This window comes from Echiichthys vipera, assembly GCF_963691815.1.
Source record: "Echiichthys vipera genome assembly, chromosome: 7".
Taxonomy (NCBI): domain Eukaryota; kingdom Metazoa; phylum Chordata; class Actinopteri; order Perciformes; family Trachinidae; genus Echiichthys; species Echiichthys vipera.
This window is the reverse complement of record NC_139832.1, coordinates 3,082,367-3,102,791: the sequence shown is the minus strand read 5'-3', so window position 1 is coordinate 3,102,791 and position 20,425 is coordinate 3,082,367. Positions and strand designations below refer to the sequence as shown.

The window sequence follows — 20,425 nt, the reverse complement described above, 5'->3', positions numbered from 1 at the left end:
GTCAAAGTGAGTAACAGTGGTTTGGTTTTCCCCTGTTTTTTATTTCTGGATGAACGTACATGTTGTGTCGATCTAAAATGACACATTTCTATGATATTTATATGTTAAATCAGATATGAAACAGTCCGATTCTGGTTTGAACTGAACTTTGACTGAATATTTAGTGAGTGCATTTAATCTGTGTAGTTCAGTGAACTCACCAGTGTTTGGCAGAGATTCTGCTGTTGTTGAGAAAAAGCTGCTGGGTTCAGTTGAATGTTTCTTTAGAGAGAAACACGGAGACTCGTCTCGACGGCGGCTCTGCTGTTGCTCACAGTAACTTTCACTTTCATGTCGGTCACGTTGACGCCCTCATGTTTCAGTGTAGCTCCACCTCTCAGTGGCCCGTCGCCAAGAGGGAGAGAAGGAGGAAGTGTTCAGATCCTTTACTGAAGTCAAAGTACTAATACCACTCTGGAAATATTCCAATCTAAGTAAAAATCCTGAAATATCATCAGAAAAATACACGTGAAATATTGTAAAATGTGCATTAATGTGTTTGTTGCATTTTCCTGCTGTAGATGTTTAAGTTGTTGCTCATTTTAACTGCTTTATATCCTGTTTGGGTATTTTAATCTGCAGCAATGTCTCATTCTATAACATCACCATATGCTCATAGTGTGGCATTAACAACATTCAACATCAACACATTTTTGAGATTCATGGTTTCCCTGGACATGAAGGAGATGAAAACCTGTTATCTGTAAAGAAACAAAAGCCGCAGACAAATGTAATAGAGTACAAAGTAAAACATTTACCTCTAAAATGTATAAAGTTACATGAAATAGGAGAAAAAGTAGAAGTACCTCGAATGAATACTATCATGTAGTCATTGAGTAAACATTTAAAAAAAGACAATCCAGTGGAAACTTTCTTTGTTTTTATTTCTGTTGAGTATTTGTTGAGTTGTTGGAGCGATACAAACTGTCTGCAGAGACGAGGACATTAAAGAAGAAATTAAATATCACAAAAAGTACTTGAGACAAAACTTTAGTACTTCTCTGGTGTTTTAAACAACAGCAGCTGAATGTTTTAGCATCAGATTCCCTTGAGTTTTCAACACTTATATACAATTATTTATCATGATTTTAATCTTTATTCTTGCTCTGAAAACATACCAGACAGACATCTATTGATGTTTCCTGAAATCCTTAAAACTAAAACCCTTAAACATCTTATTTTGAAAACCCTTTTATGAACATAAAGTGTGCATGACGTAACCCCAGTAATGTGTCGGTATAAAATGCTTCTTAAAGGCAGGTAATGCAGTTTTTTAGATACTAACTACCTAAATGAGTCACTCTGCAATAATATACATTTATTATATTAAATTAGAGTGAAACTTTTCTTTTCTTCTTTAATGAAATCCAGTGTTTGTTCTACTCAGTGTGATCAACAGGAGAGATGATCAGAGGGGCAGAGTTTTTACCACGATAGTTAAGACTGGGACTTAAATATGGGATGAGTTTCTCAGTGAAGCAGCAGCCAGTAAAGGAGTAGATCAGAGCTGCAGCATCAACATCATAAAAGGAGACCAGACCCTCCTCATAATCCACAAACACCCCCACCTTCTCAGGACCAGACTTCAGAGACAGAAGGACGGCATGGTCAGCACAAGCTTTGTACTCATTTTCATTCCTCAAACATATCGTCCAATAACCTTTCTGAAGGCTCAGTGTGATATGTCCCTTCCTGTTGATCGACTCTCTGACCACTCCTAAATCCCACGCAGTCTTCCCTTTAACCTTAATCTCATAATAAAATCTTCCTGAAGAGAAACTCTGCTTTGCTAAAACAATAACACAAGTATCAAATCTCTCTGGATTGTCTGGGAGATTCTTCGTTACATCACCATGTTTAACTTGTTTCCCATCATCAGACAGGAAGAGGTTAGGATGTGCTGTATCAGGATCAAGTGTCACGTCGACTGCAGACTGCTGGACCCTCTTCAGCTCGACCTCAAACAGCTTCTTCATCTGTTTCCTGAGCGTCTCCTCCAGCTGATTCACAGCTCTCACTACAGTCCCCTCATATGAATGTGGACCGACCCTGACTCGTATCCAGTCCTTGGTGGGTGGAGCAGCGTTCGGAGATGTGAAGCTTTGGAGGAGGTGGAGGTGGTCTTCAGACTGTGACAGCTGCTCCACCTCAGTGCTTCTCTTCTTCAGCTCAGAGATTTCCTGTTCCAGCTCTTTAATGAAACCTTCAGCCTGTTTCTCTGTCTTTCTCTGCTTCTCTTTGATCGTGTCCATGAGCTCGGCCTGGCTTCTCTCAACAGACTCCTTCAGAGCGGTGAAGACCTGAACACCATCTGCCATCTCTCTGTCTGCACCTTTCTTACTGAGCTGCACCGACTGTTTGATCTCCTGAATCTTCTGTCGTCTCTCCTGGATCATCTGCTGAGTTTCAGCGTCTGTCTTCCCCAGCTCTGCCTTCTTTTCTTCACATCCTTCTTTCAGAGGAACAAAATCATGTGTCTTGTGGTCTAAAACAGTGCAGAGCATGCAGACACATATCTGGTCGGTCTTACAGAACAGCTCCAGCAGTTTATCGTGCTTCGTACACATCCTGCCTTCCAGGTTCTCCACAGGGTCGATCAGCTGATGTTTTTTGAGGCCTGACCTCGTCAGATGAGGCTCCAGGTGAGTCTCACAATAAGTCTCCAGACACACCAGGCAGGACTTCAGGGCCTTCAGTTTGGTTCCAGTGCAGACGTCACAGGGAACGTCTCCTGGTTTGGACACTTGTTGCTCGGAGATGCTGCTGCTGCTGGCTTCCTGTTGAGCTGACTGTCTGAACTGAGCAGCCATCTCAGAGATAAAAGTGTTGACCTGCAGTTTGGGTCTTCGATCAAACACCGCTTTACAGTTGGGACAATGATACAGGACTTGAATGTTCCAGTGTTCGGTGATGCAGGTTTTGCAGAAGTTGTGTCCACATGGTGTGGTGACTGGATCAGTGAACACATCCAGACAGATGGAGCACAGAAACTGATCTTCAGTCAGCAGACAGCTGGCAGCAGACATATCTACACTCTGAGGACAAAAAGTGAATAAACAAAACATTAATTGCATATATTTGGATCAGTTCTTTAATCTAATCAAACTCTGCTCAGTGGAATATACAGAGAGTCATCTTGTATCATGTTATTTCATTTGCTTCAAGTGAAGAAGAAATCAGATGTGTAGTTCAGTTGTGGTTCCATATGTATGGGGACTCGGTAAGACAGTCTTGCCATTGACACTGGTCTTCCCAGACACTGCTGTTTAGCGTGGGCAAAGAGGCGGTCCGTTACCCTGTGGGCCCGTGTTGCCATGATGAACAACTCTAGCTTTCTAACAAGGCAAAGGATGGTCTCTCTCTCTGTTCTCGATCCACTAGTGGGGGAAAGATGGGATGAAGCTCAATCAGGGTTAAAACTTGGTTGGGATGCGGCACTACTCCTTTATTGTCCAGCCTGAACCTGCAAAGCCCCTTTTAGACTGATAGAGTTTACATCTCCTCCGCTCTCTGTGCAAATGTCAGAATCAGATGCAGTCAATGTGCAGAAGAAGACATGCAGTCATCATTGCTGCAGTTGAGAGGAAATATATTTAACAAACTTTTATCCACTGATGGACCTCAATGAAACATTTGCCCCGAGTGGAGCTTCCTGTCCAAGCAGTGCTCATGTATTGAGTAGGTTTTTCAAACACAGTTAAACATTAGCTGCTCCAAAGACAGACAGCAGTATCATTAAGGTTGAGAAAGAAGGGTTCAAAAGTTAAACGCTACTTGTCAAAGTGTGCAACAATGGTTTGGTTTTCCCCTGTTTTTTATTTCTGGATGAACGTACATGTGTCGATCTAAAATGACACATTTCTACGATATTTATCTGTTAAATCAGATACGAAACAGTCCGATTCTGGTTTGAACTGAACTTTTACTGAATATTTAGTGAGTGCATTTAATCTGTGTAGTTCAGTGAACTCACCAGTGTTTGGCAGAGATTCTGCTGTTGTTGAGAAAAAGCTGCTGGGTTCAGTTGAATGTTTCTTTAGAGAGAAACACGGAGACTCGTCTTGACGGCGGCTCTGCTGTTGCTCACAGTAACTTTCACTTTCCTGTCGGTCACGTTGACGCCCTCAGGTTTCAGTGTTACTCCACCTCTCAGTGGCCCGTCACCAAGAGGGAGAGCAGGAGGAAGTGTTCACATCCTTTACTGAAGTGAAAGTACTAATACCACTCTGAAAATATTCCACTCCAAGTAAAAATCCTGAAATATCATCAGAAAAATACACATGAAATATTGTAAAATGTGCATTAATGTGTTAGTTGCGTTTTCCTGCTGTAGATGTTTAAGTTGTTGCTCATTTTAACGGCTTTATATCCTGTTTGGGTAGTTTAATCTGCAGCAATGTCTCATACTATAAGATCACCATATGCTTATAGTGTGGCGTTAACAACATTCAACATCAACACATTTTTGGGATTCATGGTTTCCCTGCACATGAAGGAGATGAAAACCTGTCATCTGTAAAGAAACAAAAGCCGCAGACAAATGTAATGGAGTACAAAGTAAAACATTTACCTTTGAGATGTATAAAGTTACATGAAATAGGAGAAAAAGTAGAAGTACCTCGAATGAATACTATCATGTAGTCATTGAGTAAACATTTAAAAAAGACAATCCAGTGGAAACTTTCTTTGTTTTTATTTCTGTTGAGTATTTTTTGAGTTGTTGGAGCGATACAAACTGTCTGCAGAGACGAGGACAATAAAGATGAAATTAAATATCACAAAAAGTACTTGAGACAAAACTTTAGTACTTCTCTGGTGTTTTAAACAACAGCAGCTGAATGTTTTAGCATCCGATTCCCTTGAGTTTTCAACACTTATATACAATTATTTATCATGATTTTTTCTTTATTCTTTCCTTGAAAACATACCAGACGGACATCTATTGATGTATCCTGAAATCCTTAAAACTAAAACCCTTAAATATCTTATTTTGAAAACCCTTTTATGAACATAAAGTGTGCATGACGTAACCCCAGTAATGTGTCGGTATAAAATGCTTCTTGAAGGCCGGTAATGCAGTTTTTCAGATACTAACTACCTAAATTTGTCACTCTGCAATAATATACATTTATTATATTAAATTAGAGTGAATCTTTTCTTTTCTTCTTTAATGAAATCCAGTGTTTGTTCTACTCAGTGTGATCAACAGGAGAGATAATCAGAGGGGCAGAGTTTTTACCACCATTGTTAAGACTGGGACAAAAGTATGGGTAGAGTTTCTCAGTGAAGCAGCAGCCAGTAAAGGAGTAGATCAGAGCTGCAGCATCAACGTCATAAAAGGAGACCAGACCCTCCTCATAATCCACAAACACCCCCACCTTCTCGGGACCAGACTTCAGAGACAGAAGGACGGCAGGGTCAGCACAAGCTTTGTACTCATTTTTATTCCTGAAACATATCCTCCAAAAACCTTTCTGAGGGCTCAGTGTGATATCTCCCTTCCTGTTGATCGACTCTCTGACCACTCCTAAATCCCACTCAGTCTTCCCTTTAACCTTAATCTCAAAATAAAATCTTCCTGAAGAGAAACTCTGCTTTGCTAAAACCATAACATAAGTATCAAATCTCTCTGGATTGTCTGGGAGATTCTTCCTTACATCACCACATTTAACTTGTTTCCCATCATCAGACAGGATGAGGTGAGGATGTGCTGTATCAGGATCAAGTGTCACGTCCACTGCAGACTGCTGGACCCTCTTCAGCTCGACCTCAACGAGCAGCTTCTTCATCTGTTCACTGAGCATCTCCTCCAGCTGATTCACAGCTCTCACAACAGTCCCCTCATATGAAGGTGGACAGACCCTGACTTGTGTCCAGTCCTTGGTGGGTGGAGCAGGGTTCAGAGACGTGAAGCCTTGGAGGAGGTGGAGGTGGTCTTCAGACAGTGAGAGCTGCTCCACCTCAGTGCTTCTCTTCTTCAGCTCAGAGATTTCCTGTTCCAGCTCTTTAATGAAGCCTTCAGCCTGTTTCTCTTTCTTTCTATGCTTCTCCTTGATCGTGTCCATGAGCTCGGCCTGGCTTCTCTCAACAGACTCCTTCAGAGCGGTGAAGACCTGAACACCATCTGCCATCTCTCTGTCTGCATCTTTCTTACTGTGCTGCACCGACTGTTTGATCTCCTGAGTCTTCAGTTGTCTCTCCTGGATCATCTGCTGAGTTTCAGCGTCTGTCTTCCCCAGCTCTGCCTTCTTTTCTTCACATCCTTCTTTCAGAGGAACAACATCGTGTGTCTTGTGGTCTAAAACAGTGCAGAGCATGCAGACACACATATGGTCGGTCTTACAGAACAGCTCCAGCAGTTTATCGTGCTTCGTACACATCCTGCCTTCCAGGTTCTCCACAGGGTCGATCAGCTGATGTTTTTTGAGGCCTGACCTCGTCAGATGAGGCTCTAGGTGAGTCTCACAATAAGACTCCAGACACACCAGACAGGACTTCAGGGCCTTCAGTTTGGTTCCAGTGCAGACATCACAGGGAACGTCTCCTGGTTTGGACACTTGTTGCTCTGAGCTGCTGCTGCTGGCTCCCTGTTGAGCTGACTGTCTGAACTGAGCAGCCATCTCAGAGATGAAAGTGTTGACCTGCAGTTTGGGTCTTCGATCAAACACCGCTTTACAGTTGGGACACTGATACGGGACTTTAATGTTCCAGTGTTCGGTGATGCAGGTTTTGCAGAAGTTGTGTCCACATGGTGTGGTGACTGGATCAGTGAACACATCCAGACAGATGGAGCACAGAAACTGATCTTCAGTCAGCAGACAGCTGGCAGCAGACATATCTACACTCTGAGGACAAAAAGTTATTTAGTTGTACAATAAAATCAATATGTGATTAATAGAATATTATAGTATATAAATGGAGGTGACTGCCTTTTTTTTCCTCTGTGTTTTTACATAATTTCTGAAGGCTTCCTCTGTCTGATCTCTGCATGCTGCCAGTTACATATTACTGCTGCAGCATTTGGTTATTAGCTGCTGGTTGTTATTCAAGTAAATTAAAATAAAAACACAAAGAGTAGTCAATCAGGGAAATTGAATGTGCAGAAGAAAAGTAAAAGATACTGCTCTAGACTGCAGGAAATGTTATAAAATATAATATCTCTCCACAACCTCCAAGGCCACCGATGGACCTCCACTGAAACATTTGCTCTGAGTTGAAATTGAGTTCATACTGAACACAGGCTTGTAAGTTAGCTTGAGCTAATGCTACCTGCTTTAGCTAATGCTAGCTGCTTAAGCAAGAGTTCAGTCACTGAGGTTTGGTTTTCAACTGTTTTTTACTTCTGGATGAACGTACATGTTGTGTCGATCTAAAAAGACACATTTCTATGACATTTATATGTTAAATCAGATATGAAACAGTCCGATTCTGGTTTGAACTAAACTTTGACTGAATATTTAGTGAGTGCATTTGATCTGTGTAGTTCAGTGAACTCACCAGTGTTTGGCAGAGATTCTGCTGTTGTTGAGAAAAAGCTGCTGGGTTCAGTTGAATGTTTCTTTAGAGAGAAACACAGAGACTTGTCTCGACAACGGCTCTGCTGTTGCTCACAGTAACTTTCACTTTCCTGTCGGTCACGTTGACGCCCTCAGGTTTCAGTGTTGCTCCACCTCTCAGTGGCCCGTCGCCAAGAGGGAGAGCAGGTCCTGCAAGGTGATTAAATGTTGTCTTAAGATGTTTGCTTTCTATTAATAACTTAAATAATTTCCCATGCTTCACTTCACTTGCTTTTAATACATCCGCATGTTGGCGATAGCTGCTATTGTCATTTGCTTTTGTTGTTACTTTAATGTATGAACTGGCAGAGGGACAACAAATTAGAAATGAGCCTTATGGCACATTTGTAGAGTTTAGTTAAAGTATGAGAAGTAAAAACATTGACTGGAGGAAAATGTTCCCAATCAGTCTTTAGCTGTTATATCTGATGGTTCTGGATGAATATTCCTGCTGCATTAATGTGTTTGTTGCATTTTCCTGCTGTAAATTTTTAAGTTTTTGCTAATTTTAACGGCTCTATATCCTGTTTGGGTAGTTTAATCTGCAGCAATGTCTCATATTCTATAAGATCACCATATGCTTATAGTGTGGCGTTAACAACATTCAACATCAACACATTTTTGAGATTCCTGGTTTCCCTGCACATGAAGGAGATGAAAAACTGTCATCTGTAAAGAAACTAAAGCCGCAGACAAATGTAATAGAGTACAAAGTAAAACATTTACCTCTGAGATGTTTAAAGTTACATGAAATAGGAGAAAAGTAGAAGTACCTCGAATGAATACTATTATGTAGTCATTGAGTAAACATTTAAAAAAGACAATCCAGTAGAAAGTTTCTTTGTTTTTATTTCTGTTGAGTATTTGTTGAGTTGTTGGAGCGATACAAACTGTCTGCAGAGACGTGGACATTAAAGATGAAATTAAATATCACAAAAAGTACTTGAGACAAAACTTTAGTACTTCTCTGGTGTTTAAAAACACAGCAGCTGAATGTTTTAGCTTCAGTTTCCCTTGAGTTTTCAACACTTATATACAATTATTTATCATGATTTCATCTTTATTCTTCCCCTGAAAACATACCAGACAGACATCTATTGATGTTTCCTGAAATCCTTAAAACTAAAACCCTTAAACATCTTATTTTGAAAACCCTTTTATGAACATAAAGTGTGCATGACGTAACCCCAGTAATGTGTCGGTATAAAATGCTTCTTGAAGCCAGGTAATGCAGTTTTTTAGATACTAACTACCTAAATGAGTCACTCTGCAATAATATACATTCATTTTATTAAATTAGAGTGAATCTTTTCTTTTCTTCTTTAATGAAATCCAGTGTTTGTTCTACTCACTGTGATCAACAGGAGAGATGATCAGAGGGGCAGAGTTTTTACCACGATAGTTAAGACTGGGACTTAAATATGGGATGAGTTTCTCAGTGAAGCAGCAGCCAGTAAAGGAGTAGATCAGAGCTGCAGCATCAACGTCATAAAAGGAGACCAGACCCTCCTCATAATCCACAAACACCCCCACCTTCTCAGGACCAGACTTCAGAGACAGAAGGACGGCAGGGCCAGCAAAAGCTTTGTACTCATTTTCATTCCTCAAACATATCATCCAAAAACCGTCCTGAGGGCTCGCTCTGATTGGTCCCTTCCTGTTGATCGACTCTCTGACCACTCCTAAAGCCCACTCAGTCTTCCCTTTAACCTTAATCTCATAATAAAATCTTCCTGAAGAGAAACTCTGCTTTGCTAAAACATCAGGACGAGTATCAAATCTCTCTGGATTGTCTGGGAGATTCTTCGTTACATCACTATCTTTAACTTGTTTCCCATCATCAGACAGGATGAGGTCGGGATGTGCTGTATCAGGATCAAGTGTCACGTCCACTGCAGACTGCTGGACCCTCTTCGGCTCGACCTCAAACAGCTTCTTCATCTGTTCACTGAGCGTCTCCTCCAGCTGATTCACAGCTCTCACTACATTCCCCTCATATGAAGGTGGACCGACCCTGACTTGTGTCCAGTCCTTGGTGGGTGGAGCAGCGTTCAGAGACGTGAAACTTTGGAGGAGGTGGAGGTGGTCTTCAGACTGTGAGAGCTTCTCCACCTCAGTGCTTCTCTTCTTCAGCTCAGAAATTTCATGTTCCAGCTCTTTAATGAAGCCTTCAGCCTGTTTCTCTGTCTTTCTCTGCTTCTCTTTGATCGTGTCCATGAGCTCCGCCTGGCTTCTCTCAACAGACTCCTTCAGAGCGGTGAAGATTTGAACACCATCTGCCATCTCTCTGTCTGCACCTTTCTTACTGAGCTGCACCGACTGTTTGATCTCCTGAATCTTCAGTTGTCTCTCCTGGATCATCTGCTGAGTTTCAGCGTCTGTCTTCCCCAGCTCTGCCTTCTTTTCTTCACATCCTTCTTTCAGAGGAACAACATCGTGTGTCTTGTGGTCTAAAACAGTGCAGAGCATGCAGACACACACCTGGTCGGTCTTACAGAACAGCTCCAGCAGTTTATCGTGCGTCGTACACATCCTGCCTTCCAGGTTCTCCACAGGGTCGATCAGCTGATGTTTTTTGAGGCCTGATCTCGTCAGATGAGGTTCCAGGTGAGTCTCACAATAAGACTCCAGACACACCAGGCAGGACTTCAGGGCCTTCAGTTTGGTTCCAGTGCAGACGTCACAGGGAACGTCTCCTGGTTTGGACACTTGTTGCTCTGAGCTGCTGCTGCTGCTGGCTTCCTGTTGAGCTGACTGTCTGAACTGAGCAGCCATCTCAGAGATGAATGTGTTGACCCACAGCTCAGGTCTGGTGATGAAAACCTTTTTACAGTTGGGACACTGATACGGGACTTGAATGTTCCAGTGTTCGGTGATGCAGGTTTCGCAGAAGTTGTGACCACATGGTGTGGTGACTGGATCAGTGAACACATCCAGACAGATGGAGCACAGAAACTGATCTTCAGTCAGCAGACAGCTGGCAGCAGACATATCTACACTCTGAGGACAAAAAGTGAACAAACAAAACATTAATTGCATATATTTGGATCAGTTCTTTAATAAAATCAAACTATCCTCAGTGGAATATACAGAGAGTCATGTTATTTCATTTGCTTCAAGTGAAGAAGAAATCAGATGTGTAGTTCAGTTGTGGCTCCATATGTATGGGGATTCGGTAAGACAGTCTTGCCAAAGACACTGGTCTTCCCTGACACTGCTGTTTAGCATGCGCAAAGAGGCGGTCCGTTACCCTGTGGGCCCGTGTTGCCATGATGAACAACTCCAGCTTTCTAACAAGGCAAAGGATGGTCTCTCTCTCTGTTCTCCATCCACTAGTGGGGGAAAGATGGGATAAAGCTCAATCAGGGTGAAAACTTGGTTGGGCTGCGGCACTACTCCTTTATTGTCCAGCCTGAACCTGCAAAGCCCCTTTTAGACTGATCGAGTTTACATCTCCCCCGCTCTCCGTGCAAATGTCCGAATCAGATGCAGTCAATGTGCAGAAGAAGACATGCAGTCATCATTGCTGCAGTTGAGAGGAAATATACTTAAACTTTTCTCTACACAACCTCAACAGCCACTGATGGACCTCAATGAACCATTTGCCCCGAGTGGAGCTTCCTGTCCAAGCAGTGCTCATGTCTTGAGTAGGTTTTTCAAACACAGTAAAACATTAGCTGCACTAAAGACAGACAGCAGTATCAGTGAGGCTGAGAAAGAAGGGTTCAAAAGTTCAAGGCTACTTGTCAAAGTGTGTAACAGTGGTTTGGTTTTCACCTGTTTTTTATTTCTGGATGAACGTACATGTTGTGTCGATCTAAAATGACACATTTCTATGATATTTATATGTTAAATCAGATATGAAACAGTCCGATTCTGGTTTGAACTGAACTTTGACTGAATATTTAGTGAGTGCATTTGATCTGTGTAGTTCAGTGAACTCACCAGTGTTTGGCAGAGATTCTGCTGTTGTTGAGAAAAAGCTGCTGGGTTCAGTTGAATGTTTCTTTAGAGAGAAACACGGAGACTCGTCTCGACGGCGGCTCTGCTGTTGCTCACAGTAACTTTCACTTTCCTGTCGGTCACGTTGACGCCCTCAGGTTTCAGTGTTACTCCACCTCTCAGTGGCCCGTCGCCAAGAGGGAGAGAAGGAGGAAGTGTTCACATCCTTTACTGAAGTCAAAGTACTAATACCACTCTGGAAATATTCCAATCTAAGTAAAAATCCTGAAATATCATCAGAAAAATACACATGAAATATTGTAAAATGTGCATTAATGTGTTACTTGCATTTTCCTGCTGTAGATGTTTAAGTTGTTGCTCATTTTAACGGCTTTATATCCTGTTTAGGTAGTTTAAACTGCAGCAATGTCTCATATTCTATAAGATCACCATATGCTTATAGTGTGGCGTTAACAACATTCAACATCAACACATTTTTGGGATTCATGGTTTCCCTGGACATGAAGGAGATGAAAACCTGTCATCTGTAAAGAAACTAACGCTGCAGACAAATGTAATGGAGTACAAAGTAAAACATTTACCTCTGAGATGTATAAAGTTACATGAAATAGGAGAAAAAGTAGAAGTACCTTGAATGGATACTATTATGTAGTCATTGAGTAAACATTTAAAAAAGACAATCCAGTGGAAACTTTCTTTGTTTTTATTTCTGTTGAGTATTTGTTGAGTTGTTGGAGCGATACAAACTGTCTGCAGAGACGTGGACAATAAAGATGAAATTAAATATCACAAAAAGTACTTGAGACAAAACTTTAGTACTTCTCTGATGTTTTAAACCACAGCAGCTGAATGTTTTAGCATCCGATTCCCTTGAGTTTTCAACACTTGTATACAATTATTTATCATGATTTCATCTTTATTCTTCCCCTGAAAACATACCAGACAGACATCTAATGATGTTTCCTGAAATCCTTAAAACTAAAACCCTTAAACACCTTATTTTGAAAACCCTTTTATGAATATAAAGTGTGCATGACTTAACCCCAGTAATGTGTCGGTATAAAATGCTTCTTGAAGGCCAGTAATGCAGTTTTTTAGATACTAACTACCTAAATTAGTCACTCTGCAATAATATACATTCATTTTATTAAATTAGAGTGAATCTTTTCTTTTCTTCTTTAATGAAATCCAGTGTTTGGTCTACTCAGTGTGATCAACAGGAGGGATGATCAGAGAGGCAGAGTTTTTACCACCATAGTTAAGACTGGGACTTAAGAATGGGTAGAGTTTATCAGTGAAGCAGCAGCCAGTAAAGGAGTAGATCAGAGCTGCAGCATCAACGTCATAAAAGGAGACCAGACCCTCTTCATAATCCACAAACACCCCCACCTTCTCAGGACCAGACTTCAGAGACAGAAGGACGGCAGGGTCAGCAAAAGCTTTGTACTCATTTTCATTCATCAAACATATCCTCCAATAACCTTTCTGAAGGCTCAGTGTGATTCTTCCCTTCCTGTTGATCGACTCTCTGACCACTCCTAAACCCCACTCAGTCTTCCCTTTAACCTTAATCTCATAATAAAATCTTCCTGAAGAGAAACTCTGCTTTGCTAAAACCATAACACAATAATCAAATCTCTCTGGATTGTCTGGGAGATTTTTCCTTACATCACCACATTTAACTTGTTTCCCATCATCAGACAGGATGAGGTGAGGATGTGCTGTATCAGGATCAAGTGTCACGTCCACTGCAGACTGCTGGACCCTCTTCAGCTCGACCTCAACGAGCAGCTTCTTCATCTGTTCACTGAGCATCTCCTCCAGCTGATTCACAGCTCTCACTACAGTCCCCTCATATGAAGGTGGACCGACCCTGACTCGTGTCCAGTCCTTGGTGGGTGGAGCAGGGTTCAGAGATGTGAAGCTTTGGAGGAGGTGGAGGTGGTCTTCAGACTGTGAGAGCTGCTCCACCTCAGTGCTTCTCTTCTTCAGCTCAGAGATTTCCTGTTCCAGCTCTTTAATGAAGCCTTCAGCCTGTTTCTCTGTCTTTCTCTGCTTCTCCTTGATCGTGTCCATGAGCTCGGCCTGGCTTCTCTCAACAGACTCCTTCAGAGCGGTGAAGACCTGAACACCATCTGCCATCTCTCTGTCTGCACCTTTCTTACTGAGCTGCACCGACTGTTTGATCTCCTGAATCTTCTGTCGTCTCTCCTGGATCATCTGCTGAGTTTCAGCGTCTGTCTTCCCCAGCTCTGCCTTCTTTTCTTCACATCCTTCTTTCAGAGGAACAACATCATGTGTCTTGTGGTCTAAAACAGTGCAGAGCATGCAGACACATATCTTGTCGGTCTTACAGAACAGCTCCAGCAGTTTATCGTGCTTCGTACACATCCTGCCTTCCAGGTTCTCCACAGGGTCGATCAGCTGATGTTTTTTTAGGCCTGACCTCATCAGATGAGGCTCCAGGTGAGTCTCACAATAAGACTCCAGACACACCAGGCAGGACTTCAGGGCCTTCAGTTTGGTTCCAGTGCAGACATCACAGGGAACATCTCCTGGTTTGGACACTTGTTTCTCTGAGCTGCTGCTGCTGGCTTCCTGTTGAGCTGACTGTCTGAACTGAGCAGCCATCTCAGAGATGAATGTGTTGACCTGCAGTTTGGGTCTTCGATCAAACACCGCTCTACAGTTGGGACAATGATACAGGACTTGAATGTTCCAGTGTTCGGTGATGCAGGTTTTGCAGAAGTTGTGTCCACATGGTGTGCTGACTGGATCAGTGAACACATCCAGACAGATGGAGCACAGAAACTGATCTTCAGTCAGCAGACAGCTGGCAGCAGACATATCTACACTCTGAGGGCAAAAAGTGAACAAACAAAACATTAATTGCATATATTTGGATCAGCTCTTTAATAAAATCAAACTATGCTCAGTGGAATATACAGAGAGTCATCTTGTATTCTGTTAATTCATTTGCTTCAAGTGAAGAAGAAATCAGATGTGTAGTTCAGTTGTGGTTCCATGTGTATGGGGACTCGGTAAGACAGTCTTGTCATTGACACTGGTCTTCCCAGACACTGCTGTTTATCATGCGCAAAGAGGCGGTCCGTTACCCTGTGGGCCCGTGTTGCCATGATGAACTACTCTAGCTTTCTAACAAGGCAAAGGATGGTCTCTCTGTCTGTTCTCCATCCACTAGTGTGGGAAAGATGGGATAAAGCTCAATCATCAGGGTGAAAACTTGGTTGGGATGCAGCACTACTCCTTTATTGTCCAGCCTGAACCTGCAAAGCCCCTTTTAGACTGATAGAGTTTACATCTCCCCCACTCACTGTGCAAATGTCAGAATCAGATGCATTTAATGTGCAGAAGAAGATATGCAGTCATCATTGCTGCAGTTGAGAGGAAATATATTTAACAAACTTTTATCCACTGATGGACCTCAATGTCACATTTGCCCCGAGTGGAGCTTCCTGTCCAAGCAGTGCTCATGTCTTGAGGAGGTTTTTCAAACACAGTTAAACATTAGCTGCAATAAAAGCAGACAGCAGTATCAGTGAGGCTGATAAAGAAGGGTTCAAAAGTTCAAGGCTACTTGTCAAAGTGAGTAACAGTGGTTTGGTTTTCCCCTGTTTTTTACTTCTGGATGAACGTACATGTTGTGTCGATCTAAAATGACACATTTCTATGATATTTATATGTTAAATCAGATATGAAACAGTCCGATTCTGGTTTGAACTGAACTTTTACTGAATATTTAGTGAGTGCATTTGATCTGTGTAGTTCAGTGAACTCACCAGTGTTTGGCAGAGATTCTGCTGTTGTTGAGAAAAAGCTGCTGGGTTCAGTTGAATGTTTCTTTAGAGAGAAACACGGAGACTCGTCTCGACGGCGGCTCTGCTGTTGCTCACAGTAACTTTCACTTTCCTGTCAGTCACGTTGACGCCCGTATGTTTCACTGATGCTCCACCTCTCAGTGGCCCGTCGCCAAGAGGGAGAGAAGGAGGAAGTGTTAACATCCTTTACTGAAGTCAAAGCACTAATACCACTCTGAAAATTTTCCACTCTATGTAAAAATCCTGAAATATCATCAGAAAAATACACATGAAATATTGTAAAATGTGCATTAATGTGTTAGTTGCATTTTCCTGCTGTAGATGTTTAAGTTGTTGCTCATTTTAACGGCTCTATATCCTGTTTGGGTAGTTTAATCTGCAGCAATGTCTCATATTCTATAAGATCACCATATGCTTATAGTGTGGCATTAACAACATTCAACATCAACACATTTTTGGGATTCATGGTTTCCCTGCACATGGAGATGAAAACCTGTCATCTGTAAAGAAACTAAAGCTGCAGACAAATGTAATAGAGTACAAAGTAAAACATTTACCTCTGAGATGTATAAAGTTACATGAAATGGGAGAAAAAGTAGAAGTACCTCGAATGAATACTATCATTTAGTCATTGAGTAAACATTTTAAAAAAGACAATCCAGTGGAAACTTTCTTTGTTTTTATTTCTGTTGAGTATTTGTTGAGTTGTTGGAGCGATACAAACTGTCTGCAGAGACGAGGACATTAAAGATGAAATTAAATATCACAAAAAGTACTTGAGACAAAACTTTAGTACTTCTCTGGTGTTTTAAACCACAGCAGCTGAATGTTTTAGCATCCAATTCCCTTGAGTTTTCAACACTTATATACAATTATTTATCATGATTTTATCTTTATTCTTCCCCTGAAAATATACCAGACAGACATCTATTGATGTTTCCTGAAATCCTTAAAACTAAAACCCTTAAACATCTTATTGTGAAAACCTTTTATGAACATAAAGTGTGCATGACTTAACCCCAGTAATGTGTCGGTATAAAATGCTTCTTGAAGGCCAGTAATGCAGTTTTTTAGATACTAACTACCTAAATGAGTCACTCTGCAATAATATACATTTATTATATTAAATTAGAGTGAATCTTTTCTTTTCTTCTTTAATGAAATCCAGTGTTTGTTCTACTCAGTGTGATCAACAGGAGAGATGATCAGAGGGGCAGAGTTTTTACCACCATAGTTAAGACTAGGACTTAAATATGGGATGAGTTTCTCAGTGAAGCAGCAGCCAGTAAAGGAGTAGATCAGAGCTGCAGCATCAACGTCATAAAAGGAGACCAGACCCTCCTCATAATCCACAAACACCCCCACCTTCTCAGGACCAGACTTCAGAGACAGAAGGACGTCAGGGTCAGCACAAGCTTGGTAGTCATTTTCATTCCTCAAACATATCCTCCAAAAACCTTCCTGAGGGCTCGCTGTGATATCTCCCTTCCTGTTGATTGACTCTCTGACCACTCCTAAATCCCACTCAGTCTTCCCTTTAACCTTAATCTCGTAATAAAATCTTCCTGAAGAGAAACTCTGCTTTGCTAAAACCATAACACAAGTATCAAATCTCTCTGGATTGTCTGGGAGATTCTTCGTTACATCACTATCTTTAACTTGTTTCCCATCATCAGACAGGATGAGGTCGGGATGTGCTGTATCAGGATCAAGTGTCACGTCCACTGCAGAATGCTGGACCCTCTTCAGCTCGACCTCAAACAGCTTCTTCATCTGTTCACTGAGCGTCTCCTCCAGCTGATTCACAGCTCTCACTACAGTCCCCTCATATGAAGGTGGACAGACCCTGACTTGTGTCCAGTCCTTGGTGGGTGGAGCAGCGTTCAGAGACCTAAAGCTTTGGAGGAGGTAGAGGTGGTCTTCAGACAGTGAGAGCTGCTCCACCTCAGTGCTTCTCTTCTTCAGCTCAGAGATTTCCTGTTCCAGCTCTTTAATGAAGCCTTCAGCCTGTTTCTCTGTCTTTCTCTGCTTCTCTTTGATCGTGTCCATGAGCTCGGCCTGGCTTCTCTCAACAGACTCCTTCAGAGCGGTGAAGACCTGAACACCATCCGCCATCTCTCTGTCTGCACCTTTCTTACTGAGCTGCACCGACTGTTTGATCTCCTGAATCTTCTGTCGTCTCTCCTGGATCATCTGCTGAGTTTCAGCGTCTGTCTTTCCAAGCTCTGCCTTCTTTTCTTCACATCCTTCTTTCAGAGGAACAACATCGTGTGTCTTGTGGTCTAAAACAGTGCAGAGCATGCAGACACATATCTGGTCAGTCTTACAGAACAGCTCCAGCAGTTTATCGTGCTTCGTACACATCCTGCCTTCCAGGTTCTCCACAGGGTCGATCAGCTGATGTTTTTTGAGGCCTGACCTCATCAGATGAGGCTCCAGGTGAGTCTCACAATAAGACTCCAGACACACCAGGCAGGACTTCAGGGCCTTCAGTTTGGTTCCAGTGCAGACGTCACAGGGAACGTCTCCTGGTTTGGACACTTGTTTCTCTGAGCTGCTGCTGCTGGCTTCCAGTTGAGCTGACTGTCTGAACTGAGCAGCCATCTCAGAGATGAAAGTGTTGACCTGCAGTTTGGGTCTTCGATCAAACACAGCTTTACAGTTGGGACACTGATACGGGACTTTAATGTTCCAGTGTTCTGTGATGCAGGTTTTGCAGAAGTTGTGTCCACATGGTGTGGTGACAGGATCAGTGAACACATCCAGACAGATGGAGCACAGAAACTGATCTTCAGTCAGCAGGAAGCTGGCAGCAGACATATCTACACTCTGAGGACAAAAAGTTATTTAGTTGTACAATAAAATCAATATATGATTAATAGAATATTATAGTATATAAATGGAGGTGACTGCCTTTTTTTTCCTCTGTGGTTTTACATAATTTCTGAAGGCTTCCTCTGTCTGATCTCTGCATGCTGCCAGTTACATATTACTGCTGCAGCATTTGGTTATTAGCTGCTGGTTGTTATTCAAGTAAATTAAAATAAAAACACAAAGAGTAGTCAATCAGAGACATTTTATGTGCAGAAGAAAAGTAAAAGATACTGCTCTAGACTGCAGGAAATGTTATAAAATATAATATCTCTCCACAACCTCCAAGGCCACCGATGGACCTCCAGTGAAACATTTGCTCTGAGTTGATTTGAGTTCATGCAGAACACAGGCTTGTAAGTTAGTTTGAGCTAATGCTAGCTGCTTTAGCTAATGCTAGGTGCTTTAGCAAGCAAGAGTTCAGTCACTGAGGTTTGGCTTTCACCTGTTTTTTATTTCTGGATGAACGTACATGTTGTGTCGATCTAAAATGACACATTTCTATGATATTTATATGTTAAATCAGATATGAAACAGTCCGATTCTGGTTTGAACTGAACTTTGACTGAATATTTAGTGAGTGCATTTGATCTGTGTAGTTCAGTGAACTCACCAGTGTTTGGCAGAGATTCTGCTGTTGTTGAGAAAAAGCTGCTGGGTTCAGTTGAATGTTTCTTTAGAGAGAAACACGGAGACTTGTCTCAACGGCGGCTCTGCTGTTGCTCACAGTAACTTTCACTTTCCTGTTAGTCACGTTGACGCCCTTAGGTTTCAGTGTTGCTCCACCTCTCAGTGGCCCGTCACCAAGAGGGAGAGCAGGTCCTGCAAGGTGATTAAATGTTGTCTTAAGATGTTTGCTTTCTATTAATAACTTAAATCATTACCTGTGCTTCACTTCACTTGCTTTTAATACATCCGCATGTTGGCGATAGCTGCCATTGTCATTTGCTTTTGTTGTTACTTTAATGTATGAACTGGCAGAGGGACAACAAATTAGAAATTAGCCTTATGGCACATTTGTAGAGTTTAAAGTATGAGAAGTAAAAACATTGACTGGAGGAAAATGTTCCCAATCAGTCTTTAGCTGTTATATCTGATGGTTCTGGATGAATATTCCTGCTGCATTAATGTGTTCGTTGCATTTTCCTGCTGTAGATTTTTAAGTTCTTGCTCATTTTAACGGCTCTATATCCTGTTTAGGTAGTTTAATCTGCAGCAATGTCTCATATTCTCTAAGATCACCATATGCTTATAGTGTGGCATTAACAACATTCAACATTAACACATTTTTGGGATTCATGGTTTCCCTGGACATGAAGGAGATGAAAACCTGTCATCTGTAAAGAAACTAAAGCTGCAGACAAATGTAATAGAGTACAAAGTAAAACATTTACCTCTGAGATGTATAAAGTTACATGAAATAGGAGAAAAAGTAGAAGTACCTTCCGGTTCCGGCGCTGTGTAAAGCGGCAGCCAGCAACAGTTGCTCCCTCTCCTTTCCGCACTTTTTTGCTATTTTATCTTATTTTACTGTCTTTTTATTAGTACTTTTTCCTGTAAGTCGTAGTGCTAACCTTAGCCAACTATGTTCGTGAACTTTCTTACGTGTTTTTTGTCCGTTTGTCTCATTCTTGGGACTATTTTTGCCGACCGCGTCTCCGTCTGGACACAACAATGCGGCGGCTCCATTGTTTACACCCGTGAACAGCTGTTGTCGCTAGCACCGACGGCGCTAATGCGGGAGAGGCCTGAAATCCCCAAAGAACTGAGGAGAAAGTACAGGGGATGTAAGGCTGGACGTAAACAACGGGAAAAGAAGAGGAGATATAAACCATCTCTCCCTTCCATCACCATGGGGAACGTGAGGTCGCTGGCTAATAAGATGGACGAGCTGGCGGGCCTGGTGAAGACTCAGTGGATGTATCGTGTGAGCAGTGTGCTGTGTTTCACGGAGACGTGGCTCCACGAGGACATCCCGGACTCGAACGTAACTGTGGACGGCTTTCAGACTGTTCGGGCGGACAGGAGTCACCGTGAGAGTGGCAAGAGGAAAGGTGGGGGACTTGCTATTCTTATTAACAACAAGTGGTGTCATCCTGGACACGTTACTGTAAAGGAGCGTGTGTGTAGCCCGGACATTGAGCTGCTTGCCGTGAG

The 20,425-nt window shown here is 42.1% G+C and overlaps 4 protein-coding genes across 4 annotated transcripts; all 4 read right to left on the bottom strand.

The window, feature by feature from the left end:
- Positions 1-1,418: 1,418 nt before the first annotated feature.
- Positions 1,419-3,065, bottom strand: LOC310948833 (E3 ubiquitin-protein ligase TRIM21-like; the record flags this gene model as incomplete). Its single annotated transcript, XM_083916091.1, has 1 exon — positions 1,419-3,065. The coding sequence occupies one exon, from the start codon at positions 3,063-3,065 to the stop codon at positions 1,419-1,421; it is 1,647 nt and encodes a 548-aa protein (XP_083772217.1).
- A 2,163-nt stretch (positions 3,066-5,228) lies between these two features.
- Positions 5,229-10,586, bottom strand: LOC310949047 (uncharacterized protein; the record flags this gene model as incomplete). Its single annotated transcript, XM_083916379.1, has 3 exons — positions 5,229-6,884; positions 7,651-7,745; positions 8,948-10,586. 3 exons carry the CDS (start codon positions 10,584-10,586, stop codon positions 5,229-5,231), a joined length of 3,390 nt encoding a protein of 1,129 aa, XP_083772505.1.
- Positions 10,587-12,493: 1,907 nt separating this feature from the next.
- LOC310949712 (E3 ubiquitin-protein ligase TRIM21-like) lies at positions 12,494-14,405 on the bottom strand (the record flags this gene model as incomplete). Its single annotated transcript, XM_083917225.1, has 1 exon — positions 12,494-14,405. One exon carries the CDS (start codon positions 14,403-14,405, stop codon positions 12,759-12,761), a length of 1,647 nt encoding a protein of 548 aa, XP_083773351.1. The 3' UTR covers positions 12,494-12,758.
- Positions 14,406-16,573: 2,168 nt separating this feature from the next.
- LOC310949566 (E3 ubiquitin-protein ligase TRIM21-like) lies at positions 16,574-18,928 on the bottom strand (the record flags this gene model as incomplete). Its single annotated transcript, XM_083917049.1, has 2 exons — positions 18,882-18,928; positions 16,574-18,226 (listed from the first exon to the last, which is right to left on the bottom strand). Exon 2 carries the CDS (start codon positions 18,215-18,217, stop codon positions 16,574-16,576), a length of 1,644 nt encoding a protein of 547 aa, XP_083773175.1. The 5' UTR covers positions 18,218-18,226; positions 18,882-18,928.
- Positions 18,929-20,425: the final 1,497 nt, after the last annotated feature.